General features: G+C 27.3%; 1 protein-coding gene across 1 annotated transcript in view; it reads right to left on the reverse strand.

Annotated features, from left to right (window-relative positions):
* The window catches only part of LOC107450423 (histone cell cycle regulator-like protein), a 47,973-nt gene that overhangs the window by 3,576 nt on the left and 21,684 nt on the right, over positions 1-22,713 (reverse strand). The window contains exons 13-25 of the mRNA XM_043051599.2: positions 21,268-21,373; positions 19,605-19,859; positions 17,850-17,938; positions 15,281-15,623; positions 13,171-13,217; positions 11,831-12,035; positions 10,095-10,208; positions 9,856-10,019; positions 7,818-7,979; positions 5,317-5,375; positions 5,120-5,234; positions 3,744-3,869; positions 1,738-1,904 (exon numbers count right to left, since the gene is read on the reverse strand). Of these exons, the coding sequence (XP_042907533.1) occupies positions 1,738-1,904; positions 3,744-3,869; positions 5,120-5,234; positions 5,317-5,375; positions 7,818-7,979; positions 9,856-10,019; positions 10,095-10,208; positions 11,831-12,035; positions 13,171-13,217; positions 15,281-15,623; positions 17,850-17,938; positions 19,605-19,859; positions 21,268-21,373 (1,952 nt within the window). The remainder of the gene's footprint in view (positions 1-1,737; positions 1,905-3,743; positions 3,870-5,119; positions 5,235-5,316; positions 5,376-7,817; positions 7,980-9,855; positions 10,020-10,094; positions 10,209-11,830; positions 12,036-13,170; positions 13,218-15,280; positions 15,624-17,849; positions 17,939-19,604; positions 19,860-21,267; positions 21,374-22,713) is intronic.

Raw genomic sequence — 22,713 nt, forward strand, 5'->3', positions numbered from 1 at the left:
AAAGTAAAGAAATGAGGTACCCTTCTATTTCATCATCTATTTCATATAACTTTAGAAAAATTTAACTCGATTTTTTTAAACACTTTACTATAATCAGGAAATATTTTTAAAAACTTTAATTTCTATGAATGGTTTGATAATGCACTGTCATTAAAACAAATAACTGTATAAAATTTTAATAGGTAAGTAGCTTAATGAATGAATGAAATATTGAATGCGAAATTCCATCTGTACAAATTATAACTAGTGACAAAAACAATAGGAAAAATGAGTGAAACAGCAAAAACATTTTCAGAAAATAGTAAATTTATTTTTAATTCCACATTTAAATTCCTTTGAGATGAACTAAATAATATAAGAGTGAAATTTCCCTTTGGCGATAAAGGACACTATTGGACGGTAAGACAGCAGTAATTATAGAAATCATCAAAATTAAGCTCGAATAAAAATTTAGTTTTTATTTATATTCGCTAAATATTTGATTTATTATCTAAAAAGTATCATACTTCATTTTATTTTATTAAAAATCAAAAATTTCTAGCAAAAAACAGTTCAGTGAACAGTGCCAACTGTTCAATCATTTTGCTCAAAAAACTCTCTTCCATTTTTGATTTTACAAATTATTATTTAAATTAAAACTATAGCAGCCAATTCTTTCCATTTCCTTAGGATATTTTATTTACATGCTTTTAATGGTAGTAAAATGTATGCTTTGATATTTTATATATGATTTAATTAATGTCGTTTAAATTTATTCAACACCATTACATTTATTAATTAAAACAAATACATTCAAGATCTGATTTTTTTTTTATATTGTTTTAAGTGCCAACTTTAAGTTAAAAAAAAATAAAATATGGCCTGATGATGAATGCATTTGTTATTTTACTACAACAAGTAGAAACATTTTTATAAAAATTAAAACTGTTGGCAGTTATGTAAGGCTTATCAAAATTATATTATTCTTCAGTTTAAAAATTATTTTATATAACTTTTTAAACTGTGGCAATATTTAAAAATTTCATACAGTGTACCCTTTCACATTAACGTGTGACAGCTTTAAAAAATTAATTTGAAAATAATGTGATAATTGACCATAGCATAATAAGTACCCTGTGGTAGAATGTTTTCGGGCTTTTTGCGACATACCTCTCTAGTACCAACATCTTTCTGCACAATACTTTTAATAATAACAAACATAAAAGTTACTAATTTAAAGTAACTAAAGCGTCAAAATAAAAAAAAATATTCAGGATAAAAAAAAAGAAATTTTTTTTAAATTGAATATGCAATATAATATGCAATTCTAATATTATAGCCGATATTCTCGAAATTTTGTGGGGGGAAACACACTAATTATTTCCTTTTTTCGCATTTTGTATAAAATTACACAAAATTTCATTTCGATATTCAGTTGTTGTAATAAATAACATGGTATTAAAAATATAGGATTTCAAAAACTATGTGGAAATCGATAGTAATAACTGCATGTAGAGTGGAAATTTCTGCACATAAGGAAAAAAAATTTTTTTACTTCATTACTCTTTGTTTTTGATTATTCTCAAATGAAAATAGAAAAATCAAATTCTGCCACGGGGAATAAGTCCAATTCTTAGACCACTAATATTTTGTTTAAGAGCCAATTTAAATCAAAATCTATTTTTTATTACATTTACTTAGATTACACACTTTAAGACAAATATGACATGTGATAGCATAAACAAACATGAGTATTACCTTCTTGTACTAGATATCGGACTAGAGAAAGCAACCAGAACTTGTACTCTTTGCTGGACTTTAAACTGAGTGAAGCAGCTAGTTGACTGTCTAAGTGACTGATTGTTCCAAGTTGCCTCATATTTGGATCACTGCTCATAATGCCCCGTGCCAGGTGCATTGCTTTGCTATTAAACAACACAAATCAATCATTTAAAGCAGACATTTTTAAGACAGTAAAATTGAAATAATTATAGATGATTGATTTTAACTGGAATTCAGCTATTCTGTTTTTAAGTTACATATTGAAATTCATATCAAGACAATTACAAAATTTTATTGTGTGGTATGTCATCTTAAATTAAAGAAGGGATAATCTATGTATATATTATTTGAAAATAAAATTTTCAAACAAAAAACATTTCATTTTGGAATTATCCAGATTGATAAATCAGGTAAGTGTTACGATTTTTATAATAAAAAATTTAATTCTAAAAATTTCTTTTGTAATTTGACGGTAGTTTTTGACAGAATGATTTTCTACGTCTGATTTATAACTTTAAGTATAAAAAAAAACAATATGAAAACTTCTTATTTCAATGTGAGGAATTTTTAGAATTGATTTTTTTTCTTTTATTGTAAATTCTTTATCTTATGTTTTTTAGTTTATAAATAATTATTTTTTATTAAAACTTTAAATTTTTTGATAAAAATTTTTGTCAAAAAACTTTTTTTTGCAAAATTAAATGACATAATATTGTGTGTCTGTGTATACTTTTCTATGATTCAGAAACGTACGGAATACAAAGTTTAAATAGATCTTCATATTAGATCATTAAATTTAGTAGAGCGATTTCAAAGGCATTTTAATAAAAAAAAGAAGAAAAAGAAAGAAAAGAGAGAGCAAGAGAGATTCCAATTTATTTTCACTTGCATAAGAAAGAATATCAAACAGTTTTCTTTTTTAAATCTAATAAGCCACAATAAAGAAAGAGTGTTACCATGTTACTCTGAAGAAATCTCCAGTGCAACTGATGATCATGTTCTGCTAGCAGTCACTCTCCTCAAATAACAACGCCCCTATAGGCCGTTGCATTCGTGAATACCTTTATGACTTTTATAAATTTTATGCTGATGACAACCAAAATATAGAAATGAATGAGGAAAAACTAGATCCTACCCTGTAATTTTCTGGCCAATAAAAATACACGGTTAATGTAACCGTTTTTTAATATTTCGTTCGTTTGGCGATGCGACCGAATGAGCGAACCACCTCTCAAGCAGCTACTTCAACTACTATATACGGATCCCCTATCAGGGAGTCGTTACACTAACCTACGCAGCTCGCGCAACTTATCTGAGAGAGAGAGAGAGGGAAAATGGGGTTTTGTTCGCATATTAACAACAATATTGTTCAAACAAATTTGATGAGTTCACAGTCTGAATTTAATATAATCGCTTACCAAACGGGCGGATATATTAAATACTATTTTTGCTTGCATCTCAGAGTGCATGAAGCTGGTCGTTAAGTTCTAAATCATTTAATAAATTTCTTTAACTGTAATTTATAACGGTTAATTAATGTTAATTGCACAAAATTAATAATCGTAAAACGGTTAATAAGATTAGACCACCTTTCTGAATAACTATCTTAAAATGTAGTGCAGAATTACAGTATAATAATAATAATAAAAAAAACAATAATCTTCTTAGTTTTAAACTCTTGAACTAAAAGCATAATAATAGCAGTACAGGAAAATAACTCTAAATGAGGGATACAAAAATATTTATAGAATACCTTTATGACTTTTATTAAATTATGCTGATGACAACCAAAACAATATGGAAATGAATGAGAAAAAACCAGATCCTGCCGCGTGATTTTCCAACCAATAACATTGCACGCACGACAATGGAAAACTGCGACACCACCATTAGATTTTTATATATTGTAAGATAATTTAAAAGCAAATAAATGAGCATGCAAAATTAGCTATTATTTTAATTTATAATAAAATATAAAATACCTCTGATTCTGTCCTTGAAGAGCAGCTAAGGGTAATATTCGACCATTAGACAATTCTTGAGGAGAAAACCTCAGCTGGTGTTCAGAACAAAGTTGAATCATGTTATTTGAACTACTTACAAGTAACCTATGCAAATAAAAGAGAAAAATTATTTTATTTTAATTATTTACTTATTTATTTTGGATTTTGTTGACTTTAAAGCTTCGTGTCAAAAAGCACTGAATTGAAAATTTCCTACATTAAAAGTTTTTTATTGTTCAAATGTGTTTAGCAGGCATGAAAGTAGAACAATCAGACTAAAAATACCTATCTACAAAAATCATGAATAAAAAAAGTGTTTGAAACTATTTAGAACAAAAATAGAACTTTTTTTATAATTTAAATACTTAAAAGTTTAGAAATTTAATTTCTTCAGTAGTATAGAAAGTTGGAAATTGTGCCAAATGTAATCTCATGCTTTACTTAGGCAAACTCAGGTATTAGTGTAAACTTTCACTAAAAAATATTTGTCATAAGTGTTTATAATACCCATTTTAAGTTTTTTCAGCCATTTAATGCCGATTTATTAAAATACCAAACTTAAAAGTTTTTGAATAAGTATAACTAGAATTTATTTTTATTAGTGAATTTTGTCACCATTTTCAATTTATTCCCCCAAATGAAAGAATGAGGAGTAATTCTTCAAACACGACAATTGAGGGACTACGAGACTACTTAAGGCACTAGAGAATCAAAAAAAAAAAAATTTAATTTTAATTCAAATAAACAATAAGTATTAAAAAAAAAGGAAAATTTTCAATTATAAATATAATTTTAAGCAACTAAAAAAAATAGAAAATGGTTAAAAATGTGGCTATTTTAGACAGTAAAAATAATATTACTAGCTTGAAAGTGAATGTAAATATCTTAAACAAAAAGACAGTTATTTTTTTTTTCATTCCATTAAATGCAATATATTTTTTATTTAAAAAGCAACAGACACTTTAATATTTTTAACAATATATAAGCCAAAATGAAGAATAATATAAAAGATTAAAATAATATAAGTTAGTTTAGAATATTTAATAAGAGCTACAAGGCAAAGTTTTGACAAGAACAGAAAAAGAAAACATAAATGTTTCATAGTAAGCTAAATAAATATTAAAAAGAAGAAAAAAAATAGGACATTTTTTGTAACAGTATACACTTATTATACTGTTTATAAAAAGGGCAAGCAATCAACTAAAAGAAGTATTATTTGCTCTACTTAAGTTTATAAAGGTAAATTCATTATATTCTTCATTTTACTATATCATTTCTAAAATTTGGCGGCACACAAAAGTGGTTGAGAATCCCTGATATAAGTGAAAAATACTTAGAGAAAAGTGAATTGTTACCAAGATTTCATGTCTGTACTGAATACATATGATTTTCCATTTGACAAGCTAACCATAGGAACACCAGCATCACTAAGTCCAGTACCTCTAACAGACAGGTCACCAGATGTATCTTCTGAAAAAGTTGAAGAAAACAAATTAATTTTACACCAAAAAAAATACATTAAATGAATGAGAAAATACTTTTATAAACATACCTTGCATAATGGGATACAATGATTCATTCTGTACCAAGCAACTCAGTTTCAGGCAATCCCTTTCAAAAGAGACAACAATTAACAATTACTTTTTTTTTATTCTTTAAAAGATAGGGAAGCTCGAACAAGCAAACATAATGAATTGGTTGTTTGAGGACATTTCCTTTAAAAACTCTAAGAGAAATTTAAAACCTTAGAGGAAGACAGTTTGAGTTAACATTTCAGCAAATATTGAGATTTCCCTAGAAATATCTTACTGAACCATACAAAATGAACTTATTTTGTTGTGTCTTTAAATTTTGAAGCTTCAAAGTGATAAGAAAGAATTTGAATTAGCAAGTTTTTGATTAAGAAAAAATAATGGTTGTCAAATTTTGACCTGTCAGTTGTTGAGGGTTTCAACCAGAAATAAAACCGCCATTTCAAAACATTAAGAGAATTCCATTGGCGGTTATGAATAAATATTGCTGTTCTTATTTTAAATAGCACATAGCATAGTGTTTAAGGTTAAATATTAAACACTAATTTTTGTTGCACTATTTACCTCAGGCAAATATTTATGCCTAATGCTCAACAGCAGGTCTTTGAGTACAAATATCATGAGGGTGTTTACAAAAATAAACAAATGACTCATAGTAAATAAATCATAATCAATTATTTTATTTTGCCAACTAAAACGGCAAAAAAAAATTTTTTAAAAATGCTCACAGATCAAAACAAAATTATTAACAACATAAATAATAACCATTGCATTGGACCTAAATTCTTTTGCAAAAACTTCCAATAATCTATGCTATTGCAGCTTAAGAGTGCTTTTTGCTGTAGGACTATTTTACATATATTAAAAAGAAAATGTGTTGAGCCTTTCATTGGGGTTTTGTTCGCATATNCCTCATAAAAAAATCGAGTTATAGTAATATTCGAGTTATCGTACTTCGAGTTATAGCGAATTGACTGTATTAAAAAGAAAATGTGTTGAGCCTTTCATTACACATACTTTAATTATGGGACACATTAACAGAATGCATTTGCCAAATCTTTCAACAAAAAAAAGCACCTTTTAAGTATTTTTTAAGCACTCAAAAAATATTTTTAAGAGCTAACAAAATGCAAAATAATTTTCGAAGACTTTACATAATCATGATAAAATAACTAGTTTCTGACAAAGAACTCTTTTTCTAACTATATTAACCATTATAAAATGATCAAGAGATTTTTCGATTAGATATCAGAGGGTGGAAAAATGAATCCTGAAGTTCAGACCATCTTGCAAAATGCAGCAGAGTTGCACATGCAGACTTGCAAGTATTTCATCAAACATGTAAAATGATTGACACTTTCATGCGCTATGGACCAACGGTATGCCAAGATGGATTGTCGTTGAATGAATTGTGAAAATGTTCAATAGTACAATGTGAAAAGCACGCTTTTGCATAATACGTGGGCAAAAATCAACGTAGCAAAGAAAATATCTCATTTTCAAAAAGGGAAAATTCAGAACTTTATAAAAACACCCAATAAAAACAGCAGCATTAAGGGCTTTCAAAAAACAAAATTCAAAAATAAGCACCTTTATGTACTTTTTAAAAATGCTACGTACCCTGCATTAATCTAGGCAATTGCAAAGTTGCTTTCAAGTAGCTAAATAGTAGGAAATGGGCTTAATAATTATACAACAGCGCAGTTTTTATGAACCACAATTCTCCAAACCACGTTAATAGTAAACAATTGCAGCTAAGGAATTTCATTACCTAGTCAAGAAAAATTAACATTTTTATATTATTTGTTTAATCTTTTTGTCCATTTTCTTCAGTAAATAATATGTATTTAAGCGCAGATTTTTGTGATTTTAAGTATTTGTATATAAAAATTACTTTAAAGCATTTTATGATTGATCTTTTCCAGGCTAATGTTGCTGCCATCTTCATAAGTATACAAATATGTGAAATGATCTATAGAATACAAAATTCAAACACAAAACCTCTTGTTTCAAAGTTTGTGTCATTATGATCTGTTTGTTCCAACAATCCTTTAGGTAAAAAGGCAAGATAATAATGAAGCTTCAAGTTTAAAACTATTAGATGTGTAAAACATTTCAAATGTATGTAACTAAAAAAATAATTGCACTTTCTATTTTATTTAGTGAAAAAATTTCTTGAGAAGATGAGATTGCTCTAAAAGAGGAAAATTTTAAAAAAAGGAATGTAAAATAAAAATGTAAGACTTCTGATCAAAACTATTATTTCCACTTGAATATAATTATTGTTCATTACATTTTAGTGTTTATGTCCTAGTACAGCATTTATAGCAATTTAATGTTTAAAGAAACTATAAAAAGCTACACATGCATTACAATGTCAATCTAAGTTTTAGACAATATTAACCAATTTTACACATCAGAAACTTGAATGAAAGTATCCAAATATGATATAAATAAGTTGAATCAATTTTTGTTCGGCAATATTTTAATGAGAAAAGATCGATTATATACATTTCCTTACCAAACTGAGACATAGCCTTTTGATGTAATGACCATAACATATTGATCGCTACAAGATAACCTGGTGACAAATGATGTTAACACAATTGGAGGATAAAGTCTTCTGCCATTCTGAGAAAATATAGACAATGTTTTATCTTCACATACAACACAACAGATTGACCTAGGAAACAAAAATAAAGAAATTCTTTGATTTTTAATTAATAACTTATGCAAGAAAATCAAATTTAAAAAAGAACTATAGGTCAGTCATAATTTTTCTGCAAGGCATAAACAACTAAATAATATTAAGGCATTAACTTAAAATGTTAATTCAACAGGGATAGAAAAATATAATGCAAGCAAACAACTTTAGTACAGTCTCAATACAGTACAAAAAAAAGAGCAAAATGTCATTAAAAAGAATATTCTTTTAATGATAATGCCCCTACAGGGCGCATCCCCAGGCAGCGGATACGGGAATGCCTCCATCAGATCTCTGTTGGGTGGTAGGAGGGAAATAAAATACCTCCCGAGGACCAACAGGCAGAAGTCCAACCTTTCTGAGGCTCTGGCAACTCTATTGGATTATGCTATATCCATAAAAAAGAATATTCTTACACAAAATACAAAAACGCAATTTTTTTTCTCCTTTGTTTACAAAAGAAAAGAAATATCTATAACTACTATTTTAAGAATATAAAATTTCATGAAAGATATTTATATACCATATATCGGTATCGAATAATTATAGAATTTTTTATACCATAAAAGATATACAGGCAGTTTAAAAAAGAGCACAATGTCACTAAAATGAACATTCTTATGGAAAATTCTGAGAAGAAATTTTTGTGCATACATGCTTAACTGCTATTTAAAGAATGTAAAAGTTCATGGCATAATTTTTTAAGGCATTAGAAGCTAGAAAAGCAGTTTGAAAAAAAGTACATTCTTATGCATAACTCTGAAAAGAAAATTCTTTAGCTATTATTCCTTAGCTTTTTGCTATTAAAGAAGCTTTTTTAAAATTTTAAAAGCTAGAGAATCGGTACAGAAAAAATATTAGATAGCACAATTTGTTCTTTAAAAAAAAAACTTTTTTACACAAAATTCTGAAGAAAAATAGTTACTTTTTTACACACATTGAAAGAATAAAATAGAATAACTGCCATTTTAAGAACAAATATTTACAAGACATCTGCTACATTTTAGATTTTTAAATCCATGACTTTTCATGAATAATTCCAAGAATTTTCATGACTCACCGAAGTTACTATTTTCCCCAACAAAAACACAACAATAAATTTTTAAAAAAAAGCATTATTATAACATTAATTGAAATAACAGGCATAACCAAAACTGTTATGTTCTGCATCTTAATATTTATTGATTTTAAACTTAAAAGATTAAAGAAAGAGTTGAAATAATAAAATAGCTAAAAAAAAATTATACAAGCAAATAACTAAACACAGTCAGATATATGTAGCTATTTAAACCTGTTTTATTTCTTCCTAAAAGCATAATATAAAAAGTCTAAACTAGAATTTTAAATTAATAAAATAAAAATAATAAATAGATAAAAAAAATTCTGAAATCACAGAAGTTTAAAAGATAATTCGCTCTAGAAATGATGTTGTTTCTTTCATTTTTTTTTTAAAGAACTTCAAGAATTTTTAAAGAACAAGATAAAACATTTTATATTTTAATAAAATATGACTGTGAGTGGGGATTTTGCTACAAATTCAGATATTCGGAACACCACGAAATTGGGAGAGGAGGAGGTAAATTGTATTTCAAAAATTAGATTTTTCAGCAACCTAATTCCATGAATTTCCATGTTTTGTTTTTTTTTCTTTTTTAAAAATAGTAAAAATCATGACAAATTTTGTTCAATACCAAAATCCATGACTTCCCATGATTTTTCATGACTTTCCAGGTGCGCAGATACAAGCTAATGACCCTGTATTTATGATAGGATTTTTTTTCCCTCAGGTTTTAAAAGCTAGCCAAGCAGAACAAAAAAAAAGAGGCCAATTTTTTAATAAGAAGAACATTCTTACGCGCTTCCTGCTACAGATGTTCCCTTGCTGTTTAAGGCGATTTCCCACTTTACGGTCTTCCCACATAAACACTTCAGCCTATGTATCACTGCTCCAGATCCCACTGAAATATTGTTCTCAATTTCCAAATAAACAGGTTCTCCACTTGCTTTATCATGATAAACCTGCAGCAAATAAAAAATTTTATTAGATTATAAAGCAACTTCTCAGATTCATTAAAAAATTTTACATTTGCTTACCAACACATTGGGGGTTTTATCTGCCTTTAATGGTGGTAAGTGTATGGCAGAAGTCAAATGTGTTGACTTTTCGGGAGTTGAAACTTTTTCTTGAACTATAACTTTTTCAGGCACCTGCAAAACGTTACATAAATATTTGTAGCTTAATGTAACAACATATTTCACTATCAATATGTCTTTACTTTTAATTAATAAACTACAAAATAAATTGGGAAACTTCAAAAATAAATTATGTATTCATAAAGTAGTTCAAATTTCAATAGAGTTTTCTTTTAAAAAATAATAATAAATAACATCAATGCATTTTTTCGAAATTTCAAATATCAAATTCCATTTCTAATACTTTCAGATAGTTAAATAAATAGCTTACGTCAATTTCTTCCCTTTTAATAAGAAGAAACCTTAAGCTACAAACTTGTAGCTTAATGTAACAAAATATTTCACAGTTAATATATCCTTATTTTTAATTGAGAAACCACAAAACAGGGAAAGTTCAAAAATAAATTATTTATTCATTAAACTAGCTCAAATTTCAACAGTTTTCTTTTTTTTTTAAAAAAATAATACTGACATCAATGCATTTTTTAGAAATTTTAAATATCAAATTCTATTTATAATACTCTTAGACAATTAAATAAATAGCTTTCGTCAATTTCTTCCCTTTTGATAACAAGAAACCTTAAGCTACATTAAGCTACAAGCCAAATATTTGCAGCTTAATGTAACAACATATTTCACAATTAATATGTCCTTATTTTCGCTTAAGAAACTACAAAATTAATTGGGAAACTTAAATAAATTATGCATTCATAAAACTAATTCAAATTTCAATCATTTTCTTTCTTTTTTTTAAATTATAATGACGACATTAATGCATTTTTTAGAAATTTTAAATATCAAATTCCATTTAAAATACTCTTAGAAAATTAAATAAATAGCTTTTGTCAATTTCTTCCCTTTCGATAAGAAAAAACCTTAAGCTACAAGCTAAATATCTGCAGCTCAATGTAACAACATATTTCAGAATTAATGTCTTTATTTTTAATTAAGAAACCATAAAATTAACTGGGAAACTTCAAAAATAAATTATGTATTCACAGGGGTGATTGTGAGCTCACCTCAAAAATCTTGAAAATGTCGAGTAAAATCATTAATGACCCATTACGAAAAATTAATGTCTTTATAAATTTAAATCATTGATATTTTCAAAACTTGAAATTCTAAATAAATAATATGCAACATAATTTAAATGAATAATTATGTATAAGTTTACTTATATCTTTAATCACATTTACTATTCTACCAAAAAATATTGATAAATGGGAGAGATGCCAATTATAAATTCTAGTTCTAATATTTTTAAATAAAATATACAAGAATTTTTATGCATAAAGGTGAGCGATGATTTCTTGAAACTTCTGAATCGCAGTTAGCGAAAAATCCGGAAATCCGGATTTTTTCTGGAGCACAATTATCTCTGTATTCATAAAAGTGATTCTAATTTCAAAAGAGTTTTCTTTTTTTTTTTAAATAAAAAAATTATAACATCAATGCATGTTTTAGAAATTTTAAATATTAAATTCCATTCATAATACTTTCAGCTAGTTACATATATAGCTTTCGTCAATTTCTTCCCTTTCAGTAAGAAGAACCCTACTTCTTTCGAGACAGGTTTTTCCACAGAAAAAAAAACTTGATAGTTCTACCTATGAGTTTAAAAAGTAGAAGCAACTTACAGGCTTAGGAGCTTGTGACTGTGACTGAGAAAGTGGTGGTCGACCAGGCCTTTTCTTTTCTGGTCGACTCGGTAAAGGAGCCTCTGACTTCCTTTTCAAGGAAGTAGATGAGTTTACAGGAGATGCGTCTACAATAGCGCCCTTAGACGATTCTTTTGTCTTAGAAACTGGAGTAGATGACACCACTTCTCTCTGTTTTTCTTCCCTAAAATAATAAAAACATTTTTACAAGGACTTCTTACTAAAAAACTAGATGTTGCTTTTAAGAGAAAAAAAAGCCATAAGAAATATTATCCAAAGGAGGAAAATTTCTGAAAAATTTCAAGTAAAAAACTGAACACAATGAAGTTACATATAAAGTATGTATCTATAATAAAAAAACAGGCTGAACACAAATGTGCAGGAAAAAAAAATTTCTGCAACTTTTCCAGACAGATATTATTAAATTTGCCTTATTTCTTATCTGGAGGTATAAATTTTATTATTAATTTTTTAGTTATGCCTTATTCTTATACATAAAATACTTGTCACTATACTTATACTTGCTCATTACTTATATTTGCCATTAAAGTTGAAAGTAACCAGTTTCGAAAAAAAATTACAAAGCTGATTTTTTAAGAAGAAATAGCATTAGACTTTAATGCACAGGTCGATGTACTGTTTGGTGTCACAGGGGATAGAGCACTAGCCTCCCAATGAGGTTAACAAGGTTCGAATCCTAGCAATGGCTGGTCGATTTAAATTCTGCACTTGGTTGCACCGACCACAGTGGTAGATGGATCATGGGTTAGAGTCCCCTTGCCATCAGACTAAACATGGGAGGTTTCTGTGGTTTTCCTCTCCATATAATGCAAATGCGGGTTAGTTCCATAAAAAAGACCTCCTTGAAGGCAAATTTCTCACAGTACTTGATCCAGGAGTTCCCTCGTCTTCTGGATTGGGTTCAAAATAACAAGGCTACCGAGTTGAACATTAGTAGTCGTAAACCAAAAAAATTGGGTCGGCTGTTCAACAACAGTTATGAAAATAAAAATAATAAAAATTTTGAAAAAATACCCACTAGACCTAGCTGCAACTTTTTTCGAAATTTGGACAGTTTTTATATAAGAAAACAATTTTATTCTGAAAATGGTGTAAACTTGTTCTACCAGGAATTCATTGGCCCACCAGTATTTTACCCCACTAGCCTGAACAACCTGCATGGCAAATGGGTAGAGAAAATATGGTTGTACACTTTAATGAATGAAATAGTTCCTTATATCTGTCAACTAATTTTGTCTTATTTATTCTGCAAATTTAAAACTTGACAACCTAATGAATGAGTAAAAAATCAAACTTACGTTTGGTCAAGCACAACTGTAGAATCTGGTTTTGGAGACAACTCTTCCTAAAAAGAGAAAACTTCTTTAACAGCTGCAAAAACACTTCCTTAGAAAATGATACACAAAATTGTAAGATTTAAATTGTTCAACTACACAAAAAAACAAGTGTGTGCAATAATAATGTACCACGTAAACAGAATTTTAATAAGTTTTGGGGGGAAAACAGTTTTTTTTAATAAAGAACAAGATGAGAGAAAATGTTTTAGGTATTCATGAGCAATATTTATTAAACACATTGATATATCAGGGTGCTTAGTCAGATTTTTCAACAAAAAATAAGCAAATTTTAAGTACTTTTTAAGAACTCAAAAAATATTTTTAATCACTTTCCAAAAAAAATCATAATTAGAATCTGTGCAGTAATAAAAATTAGCTTCTTCCTATTTTTTAAAGTTCATGATTTATAAACATAAAATCAATAAAATTCAAAAACATTTTCTAAAACTTTACATAATCATGATAAAATAACTTGTTTCTGATAAATATTGCAGAGAAAATTGTGAAAGTCACGCATTTTTTGTAATTCACTCAAAAAATTCGTATTCCATCAGTGATATCATTAAAAAACAAAAACTTTTTATAAACAGTTTTATCGTTTAAAAAAACCCAAAAAGAAACAGACGTAAAACGAAACAATCAATACTTTTCCACATCATCGAGTGAATTCAACTTGACCCTGAACTCAGAACAAAAGTACCCGTACCCCCTACGTCAAAAAAGTGTTAGAAGTAAAATAAAATAAACAATAATAAAATTAAAATAAATTAAAAAGAAAAACATTTCATAAGGATCTGATATTCTTCATCCGAATTGGAGCACTCGGGCTTCGGTTTCAAGTGTGTGTGCATGCGCAAGTCATAACGTGGGTACGACATGAAGTCCGCATGAATGATTACGTAGCAAACACCCCATTTTTCGTGAAATGCATGGGATCCACCAGATATCACTGAAGGAAGAAAAAAAAATTATTCGGGAAAAAAAGCACTTTTTAATAACGCCAGCTGAAAAATGCACCTTTAAAAGCTTTTGAAAACGAAATCCCCAAAAAAGCACCTTTATGTACTTTTTACTAACGCTACACGCCCTGTTTTAATCGATAGAAATTTAAGCACTTTTTACAAATCCCAAACAAAAAGAGCACCTTTAAGGGCTTTTAAAATCGTAAATCAAAAATGAGCACCTTTAAGCACTTTTTAAAAATGCTACCCTGTATATTTATGAATAAGATTAATGACAGAGAACAACAATGGATTAAATTTTATTACACAGAATGCTTAAAACTGAAAGTTATCCCCATTTAAAACTGAACACAGCTTTTATTAAATTAATATCAATTATTTTCCAAAATATTTTCAGACTCTTCATTCAATTTGGTGCACATAGTACCTTCAAATAAGAATTAAAAAAGAAATTATTAAAAAGTATCATAAAGTACTGGCACCTTTTGCCTCCGGTCTTGGCATCAAATAGGTACTCATAGGAACTGATTTCTAACATACAATATACTTGGCAATTTTGAAGTTTAAGTTTATAAATTATTTTATAAATTTATTTACCTAATTCTACTATATATAATCATATACAATCAAATCTCACTAAGATATCCCTTAATATGAAAAAGAAACTTTGCAAATGATTTTCCTACTTTAAACTAGGGCAAAAAAGTTAATTCTATTTAGAAAAAGTAAATTTAAAAAAACACTATCTTTTAATTGAATATTTTTTGAAAGAATAATTTGTTTAGGGGTGAGTTACGTTGTTAATTCATATGGCATTATCCTAAAAAGGCATTATATTTTCTTTACAACCAAAAAAAAAAATTTTTTTTTTTTTTAAAAATTGCCAAAAAATTAAATATTTTTATTTACAAAAAACAAGCTTTCCCCTTGCAACCAGAAATCCAACGTTAGTGTTAGACTTTGAGATACTAAGCTTAAAAATTAAAAAAAATTCTAAAGATGTAATAGAAGGGTTTTCTCTAAAACATTTGATTTGGAAAAAAAAATTCAGGATGACAGATCCAATAAACGAAAAATTCAAAAGTTTTAAACCATGTTAAATATCTTACTTTTGACGTCGGAAGCTGGTTCGTGCTCGACACGACGCTAGATGTATTTGGCACACAATTTGCAACACTAGATATAACAGAAGTTTTAATAGATGTGGCACTTGAGGTCACAGTAGTATTTGTCACAGTTGTTGTAGATGCAATAGATGTGAAAGCTGGTGATGAAGTTGCTGATGCAAATGAATTAACGAGAGGTAAACCATTTTCTGATTTGTGCACAACATTTTGACTAGACGACTGACTGTTAGATTCATCTCGTTTTTCAATAATGATCTTACTCTTACTCTCCGATGATGAGCTGAAAGTAGGTGGAGCACGACTGTTGAAGGGTTGAGGAACTTCACTAAATATAAATAAATTGAAATTAGTATATCACATAAGAACTAAATAAGCATTTATGAAAAGAATTAAGAGAACATCAGGATGTCAGGAAAATTACAATACAATACAGAGAACCTCTTATCCCGAAATCAGAATACCGGAAAAACGGAACGAAATTCGATATATTTTCCCGCCATTTTTTTTAAATATTTTTTTTCCTTAAAAGATTTCAGAATTCTTTTTTTTTTTTTAAAGATGCTTACCATCATTTTAGAAATAATCATTAGTTCCTTACACTGTCAAAAGGAGAAAGAGTTTTTTAAAATTATTCTAAATATATATATATATATTTTAGCTGAGTTTGACAATAAAAAAACGGCTTTTTGTAACGATTCAGAAAACCGGTAAAATCAGTTATCTGGAATAGCGATGGTCCCAATCGTTCCGGATAATCGGTTCTCTACTGTATTATAATTGGCGGAGTCTGAATTACACTATTTTTACTATAACCATAATATTTTTACAATAACTATTTATACTACAACTTAATCGGAGTTTATAATTAACAGTGGTCCGTTGGACCAACAATTAATTTAAGAGGATGGTATGCTATTTCAGTTTTTGATTTACAGTTTCATGTTTTGATCTATGTTACTGGCACAAAATAGGAAAATTCATAATAATTGTGATCATTACACAGAGTGCGTAGCCAAGTTTTTCAACAAAAAATAAGCACCTATTAGGTACTTTTTAAGCACTTGAAAAATATTTTTTAATCATTTTCCAAACAAAAAAAATCATTATTAGGATCTGTGCAGTAATTAAAAAAAATTATCGTTGAAAGTTCTTAATTTAAAAACATAAAATCATTAAAATTCAAAAACATTTCAAAAAAATTTTCATAATCATAATAAAGTAACTAGTTTCTGATAAATATTGTAGAGAAAATTGTAAAATTCATGCATTTTTCGTAATTTAGAATGACAATCGACATGGCAATGAAAAAATCTCTTAATAAAAGATTGAAAATTAAGCAATTATTACAAACCTCAAATAAAAAAGCACCCTTTTAAGAGCATTTAAAAAACGTAAATCAAAAATTAGCACCTTTAAGCACTTTTTAAAATTCCATGCACCCTGTTACAGTTCCTTCATATTGTAATTTTTCATTTAAATTCACTTTATAGACTTATTATTAACAGGTACATACTCAAAAAGAAGAAATTTTTTTCCCTGCCCTTTTCAGGTAAATTTAAATAAAATTCAAAAACTAAAAAAAAAAAAATTCAACAAATTTACGTTTAATAAAAATGCAAAACTCAAAAAAAGTACTTATAAATTATTCACATTTTAAAAAATCAGGTGATTTAAATTAGGCTAACACTGATTGAAAATAATAAATTGTCAGAACCGTAAACAAGTTGTAGCAGAAAAAATAGTTATCAAAACATATATAAAATCTGCGTTTAAGTGAAGCTAAATTGTAATTTATTTCTATAAGAACATTTTTGAAAATAAAAATGGAATAAACACTTAAATCCAATATATTAGCATAGAAAAAAAAACTAAGATAAAAAGATAAGTACCAATAAGATTGTAAAACTCAATTGAACCATACTAATTTAAAAAGAAAATAACTTTTAAAAAAAACACTAAACATCATATCATATATAAAAAAAATTTGACACTAAATATCAAACAATCCTAAAAAGAAACTGGCACATACATAAACAATCCACACTTATTAAGTTAAATTATATAGAATAAATAACTAAAAAATAATGCTTTTTATCAACAAGCAAAAATAAATAAATAATGAAAACGTAATATTTTTAATCCTTATACAAAATAAATAAATAAATTATCCTAAAATAGGAAACGAAACTGCAAGAAAAGGGAAAACTTATCCATAAAATAAAAGAACTTTTCAACAACTTAATCATTCTAAAAAATTCATTTAAAAAAATTAATTAATAAAAATAATATACAAATAATCTAGTTCTTAATTTTAATTCTTAAGTGGTTTATCTGCAATATATTTACCTTAAAAAACAAAATTCAAAAACACACTTTATGTTAAAAATGTATGGTCTGAAATTTTTCTAAAAAAAATTATTAATACAATTAAAATGCAGTATGTCATAACTAAAAAATTAATAATTATGCAATAAATTTTTAGAATTATGCAAACAAATATCTAAACCCTCTGGACAGCTGAAAGGACAAATCAAAGCATGAATATACAAACCCGATATCTGGAGGTGGTGGGATAAAAAGTGGTGTTATTCTTCTTCGTCCATCTGCTAATCTGGTTTCTATTTGTTTATCAGTGGGACCCTTAAGAAAGATAATAAACAATTATTAAAAAAATGAAATAATAACAAACGAAAAAACTTTAAAGTAAATCATAACACAAGATAATATCAGAAAATGCATTACGTCCATACATATTCTTTGATTTCGGACATAGCAACAGTATTTAACGACACACATAGTAAATCACTGAAGGAAGCCAAAATGAACACATAATAAGTGATATAAAAAAATTTAAGTCAATTCTTATTTAGGTTAACAAAGAAAAGAAAAATTTTAGTTACTTTTTAATAAATAATTAAAATTTTTTCTCCCATATAAAAACTAAAATTAATTAAATTTAATTAGTGAATTAATATTTGAAAAAACTATATTGACATGAAGTGTCATCTACAACAGGTACAAAAAGAATTTATTTGCCGATTGAAAACTTGAACCAAGAGAGTGTGAACTAATAGGAATTAAAAATCTAAAGGTAAAATTACAAAAGGTTTAAACTAAGAACACAATTGCAAAGAATTTCCCCTGTTTGTTACATTACCACAGAATAACAGGGAACACTTACTAGAATAACATGGGAGGAAAAAACAGTTTTTTATTGTCTGAAAGCCATCAAAATAAAGTTAAAAAAGATACAACAATCTATGATAATAAAAAATATATATCTTGATTGGTTTTTTCGTGTAATATAAGAGTTTAAGATAGTGGATTCAAGTACCAATCCAGAGATGACAGGTTAGTACGTTGCTAACTTTTGAGTCTGATAGATGGTTTGCTATAATCTTTAACAAATCTGTGACTGTGGAGTTCTAGATACTTACCAGTGGGTTTTGCCTACTACTTCATCAAAGCTCCGTCTTGTCGGGTAACAAATTATTTTTAATAATTGTACTGGCATTTGTTTATTCACTAAACTGAGTTCTTGTGTAACTCTCTTATGTTAAGAAACCAATAAATTACAGTTGCTTATATTTTTTTTTTCTTTCATGAGTTTGTCTTATTTTAACAGTTTAATAGGCTTAACAAATTTTCGGCTAAGGGTGCGCAATCGTATCATTTGAATAAATATTTTTTTATTAACAGTGTGACGTATATTTTTTACTAATTTTATTTTTCTGCTGTTGACAAAGGTTCTGAGACAATCCATAAATTATTAGTAATTCAATTGGAATGAACACTTTCTTTTGAGTAATCTTAAAACTATTCAAGTTCTTTAACATAAAACAGTTATTGACAAATGAAATTTTTGGAAAATGTATAATTATTCCTTTTGAGATTTATCATATGTTTTTAAGATGGATTAAAGTTGATAGTCAATAAATTAAAAAAAAATTTAAAAAATGGTCCGCCCATTAATTTAGTGAATGGTGCCTATATGCAGCATTTTATTTCTTATATAAAATATAATTTTTCACAAAGCATATTACAATGAAATTAATACCACATTTAATAAAATTTCTATGCTTGGCCTAAAATGGGTTAATATGGATTACTGCAAATGTTTATTTAGAATTAAAATCTATACAGCAGATCATTGATTCTTTGAAAAACATATAAGTTAAAAATTTAGAACACAACAATACTTGCAAAAACTGCATTAATGTCTTAAAAGCACAATATATTATGCTTCAAATACAATCGCAAGAACTGACAACAATCTTAATAGCCTACTAAAAGGGATGTAACTTACTTTTATATGAGGTAATGGTCTACTACTCTGCGAGTTTGATGCTTGTAAATCTATCTTACTAATGTTATCGTTTGAATAGGACTTTGGGGAACTGCAATTCATAGAAGCTTCTTTGGAATCTTCTTCCTCTTTCTTAATTTTAATTTCTTCTTGCAACTTCAGTATTTCTGGATTTTCAATAACGCTTAAAGCTGATGATACAGCATGGTTTGTCATAGCTAAACTCTTGCCATATAAGCTCTGGTGTAAATGATTCTAAAAGAAAATATCTCACTTAATGAACATGTGATTTTAATGTACTTCAAAATCTCAGAAAAGCTAGAAAATAATAAAAGCAATAGTTTGAGCAAAACTTCAATTTCATTTAAAAATAGCTTTTAGTTTAATTAAAATCTGAATAACTAAAGTATAAATATTTCATGAAGAAGTGCAACTCAGGAAATAAAAATCTGACAATTTGCATTTTATATGGATCACTAGAATTAAATGTTAATACATTTGACTCTTTTCTAAATACTAACTCAAGAAATCAAAAGGTATCAGTAAAAATATTATTTGAAATTTTAACTAACAAGCACAATACTTTTTTTTTTTTACCTTTAAATTAAAATATGTTCACGAAGAAACATATATTGCACATCCTATTATGGTTTGATAAGAAAATTTCAAAAATTTTTCTTATGAAGACTAAGTTAATGATTGTTTAGACAGTTTGTAAACATCCCCTTTCTCTTCAACACATAACTCTCACATTGAATAACAAGCAGTAAAAGACGCCTTAAAGCAGATATAAAAACTCAGACTTAACACATCGGCTGATAAGTTTCCGGTCTGACATGCAGATGGCGCTCTAAATGCAGAATTAGTATTTTGTTTAGCAAGTCCTACCCTTCAAATAAAAGGTGTCAAAATTTTATAACGATCTGCCGATTGATTTTAAAGTTACAGTGATTTTAATCGAACACCAATTTATATTATTGAAACAATGGATAAAAAAGAATTTCGTGCTCTTATTAAACATTGTTATTTAATGGGAAAAAACACGATAGAAACTAAAGTTTAGCTGGATAAGTGTTATCCGAGTTCTTCACCAGGAAAATCGAACATTATTGACTGCTTTGCTGATTTTAAACATGGTGGTAAAAATTTTGAAAATGAGCCACGCTCTGGATGCCCTAAAGATGTGGTTAATCCAAAAAACATACAAGTCTACAAAATTGTTATAGAAAACCGCAAATTGACTTCCACATCCACCCTATTCACCAGATTTGGCTCTTAGTGACTTCTACTTGTTTGCAGACTTGAAAAAAATGCTCGCGGGTAAGAGATTCAGCACGAATGAGAAAGTGATTGCCGAAACAAACGCCTATTTTGAGGCCAAAGATTGTTCTTTTTTTAAGAAAGGTATAGAGATGTTAGAGAGGCGATGGAGTGATTGTATATCTCTTAAAGGAGACTATGTTGATGAATAAATTTGAATTTTACTAAAAAAGTTGTGTTTGCTTCATTAGACCTGGAACTTATCAGACGATGTGTTAGATTGAGTTAACTGCTTATAAATATTTTCAATAAACTCAAAATTACTAAAAATTATTTTCTACCTATAAAATCACAGAATTTAAATAAATTTTTAAAAAATATATGAACAGTGAAGGAAACATACTTTTTCTTCTTCAGTAGCTGGTTTTCCAATTTCTTCGTCACTGAGGCCAATGTAAGCAACTGTTCCATCCCAAGAGCAAACAATTAATTCTTTTCCATTTTGGCTCCTATTTTCATTTTTAAAAAAAATATTGTTTATTATTATAAAGCATTTTAGTTGTTAAATAAATGTTACTTAAATAAAAATTATCAAACTTTTTATGTTTATTGAAATATTATATACATATATATCATAATAAATAAATACAAAAAAGACAAAAAGAAAAAAACAAAGAAAATTAAGAAAAACAATAAGTTTTATTTACTGCGCATAAGCTGCAAGTAAATAGAACTCATGAAATAAGTTTAAAATGTAGAGAAAACATGGAAAAAATTACAGAACAATGAAAAATGGGAAAAAGAAAAAATATTAAAAATAATAAAAATCCAGAAAAAAAATTTATAAAAATACGGAAATAAAGATTTAATCTTTTCATCAGCTCACACTATTATATCCGCAAAAATATATCCGTATTGATATATTTTGCTTTGGCTTTATTGATACAATATTAGAAAGCACTCTTTTTTCGGATTTAATCGTGTGAGCTGATAAAAAGATTATACCTTTTATTTTCCGGATTTTAATTTTTTCCCCCTTTCTTTTGATTTTTTAATGTTAATGTTTCTTTTGACTGTTTTAATGCAAATGGAATAGCATTAACTTTAATAACATTCTGTTTGAGTCACTTTACTATTTAAAAGTAATACATATTCGAATTCATAAGTAAGCAATTAACCATATATTTATACATATTTATGTACCAACATATTTATGTAGGATACGTTTAAAAAGATAACTGATTTCAGGAAATTTTTTTAAATATACAATATCTAGGAATTTCTAATTAACCAAAAAAAATTTCTAAAACCAGTGAGTTTGCAACTATGTTAACTCTTACATCAAATTTTCCCTTCAGAGCCATAAACTACATAAGTTATAAAATACAATAATTTTAGATCAACCCCTTAACTTGATAATACAGACGCACACATGCATGCCCTGCATGGATAATTTATGGAGATTCCTAAATTTTAAATACACCTTACTCTGATTAACACCTTAAAAGACTTTGATTCAATTTTCAACACTTAATTATTTTCAAGTAGCATTTTTATAATAAATTGAGAGTTAAATAAAATTAAGGTTTCTTTCCTAGAAAATAAATAATAATCTAATTAAAATGTATTAAAAAAAATCAAGATAATTTGTACAGAATTCTGAGAGAAGTCACAAAATTAAAAAAAAATTCCATTTACTTTGTGAATTATAGGAAATATGAACTATATAGTTTGCTTTAAATTTCTTACATTAGAAAAAAAAATATAAGAGGATCAAATAACTTCAACCAAACTATGAAACAAAAAAGTACAAGTACAATAAAACCTCGATTATCTGAACTTCAATTTT

The sequence above is a fragment of the Parasteatoda tepidariorum genome, chromosome 2 (genome assembly GCF_043381705.1).
Source record: "Parasteatoda tepidariorum isolate YZ-2023 chromosome 2, CAS_Ptep_4.0, whole genome shotgun sequence".
Lineage (NCBI taxonomy): Eukaryota > Metazoa > Arthropoda > Arachnida > Araneae > Theridiidae > Parasteatoda > Parasteatoda tepidariorum.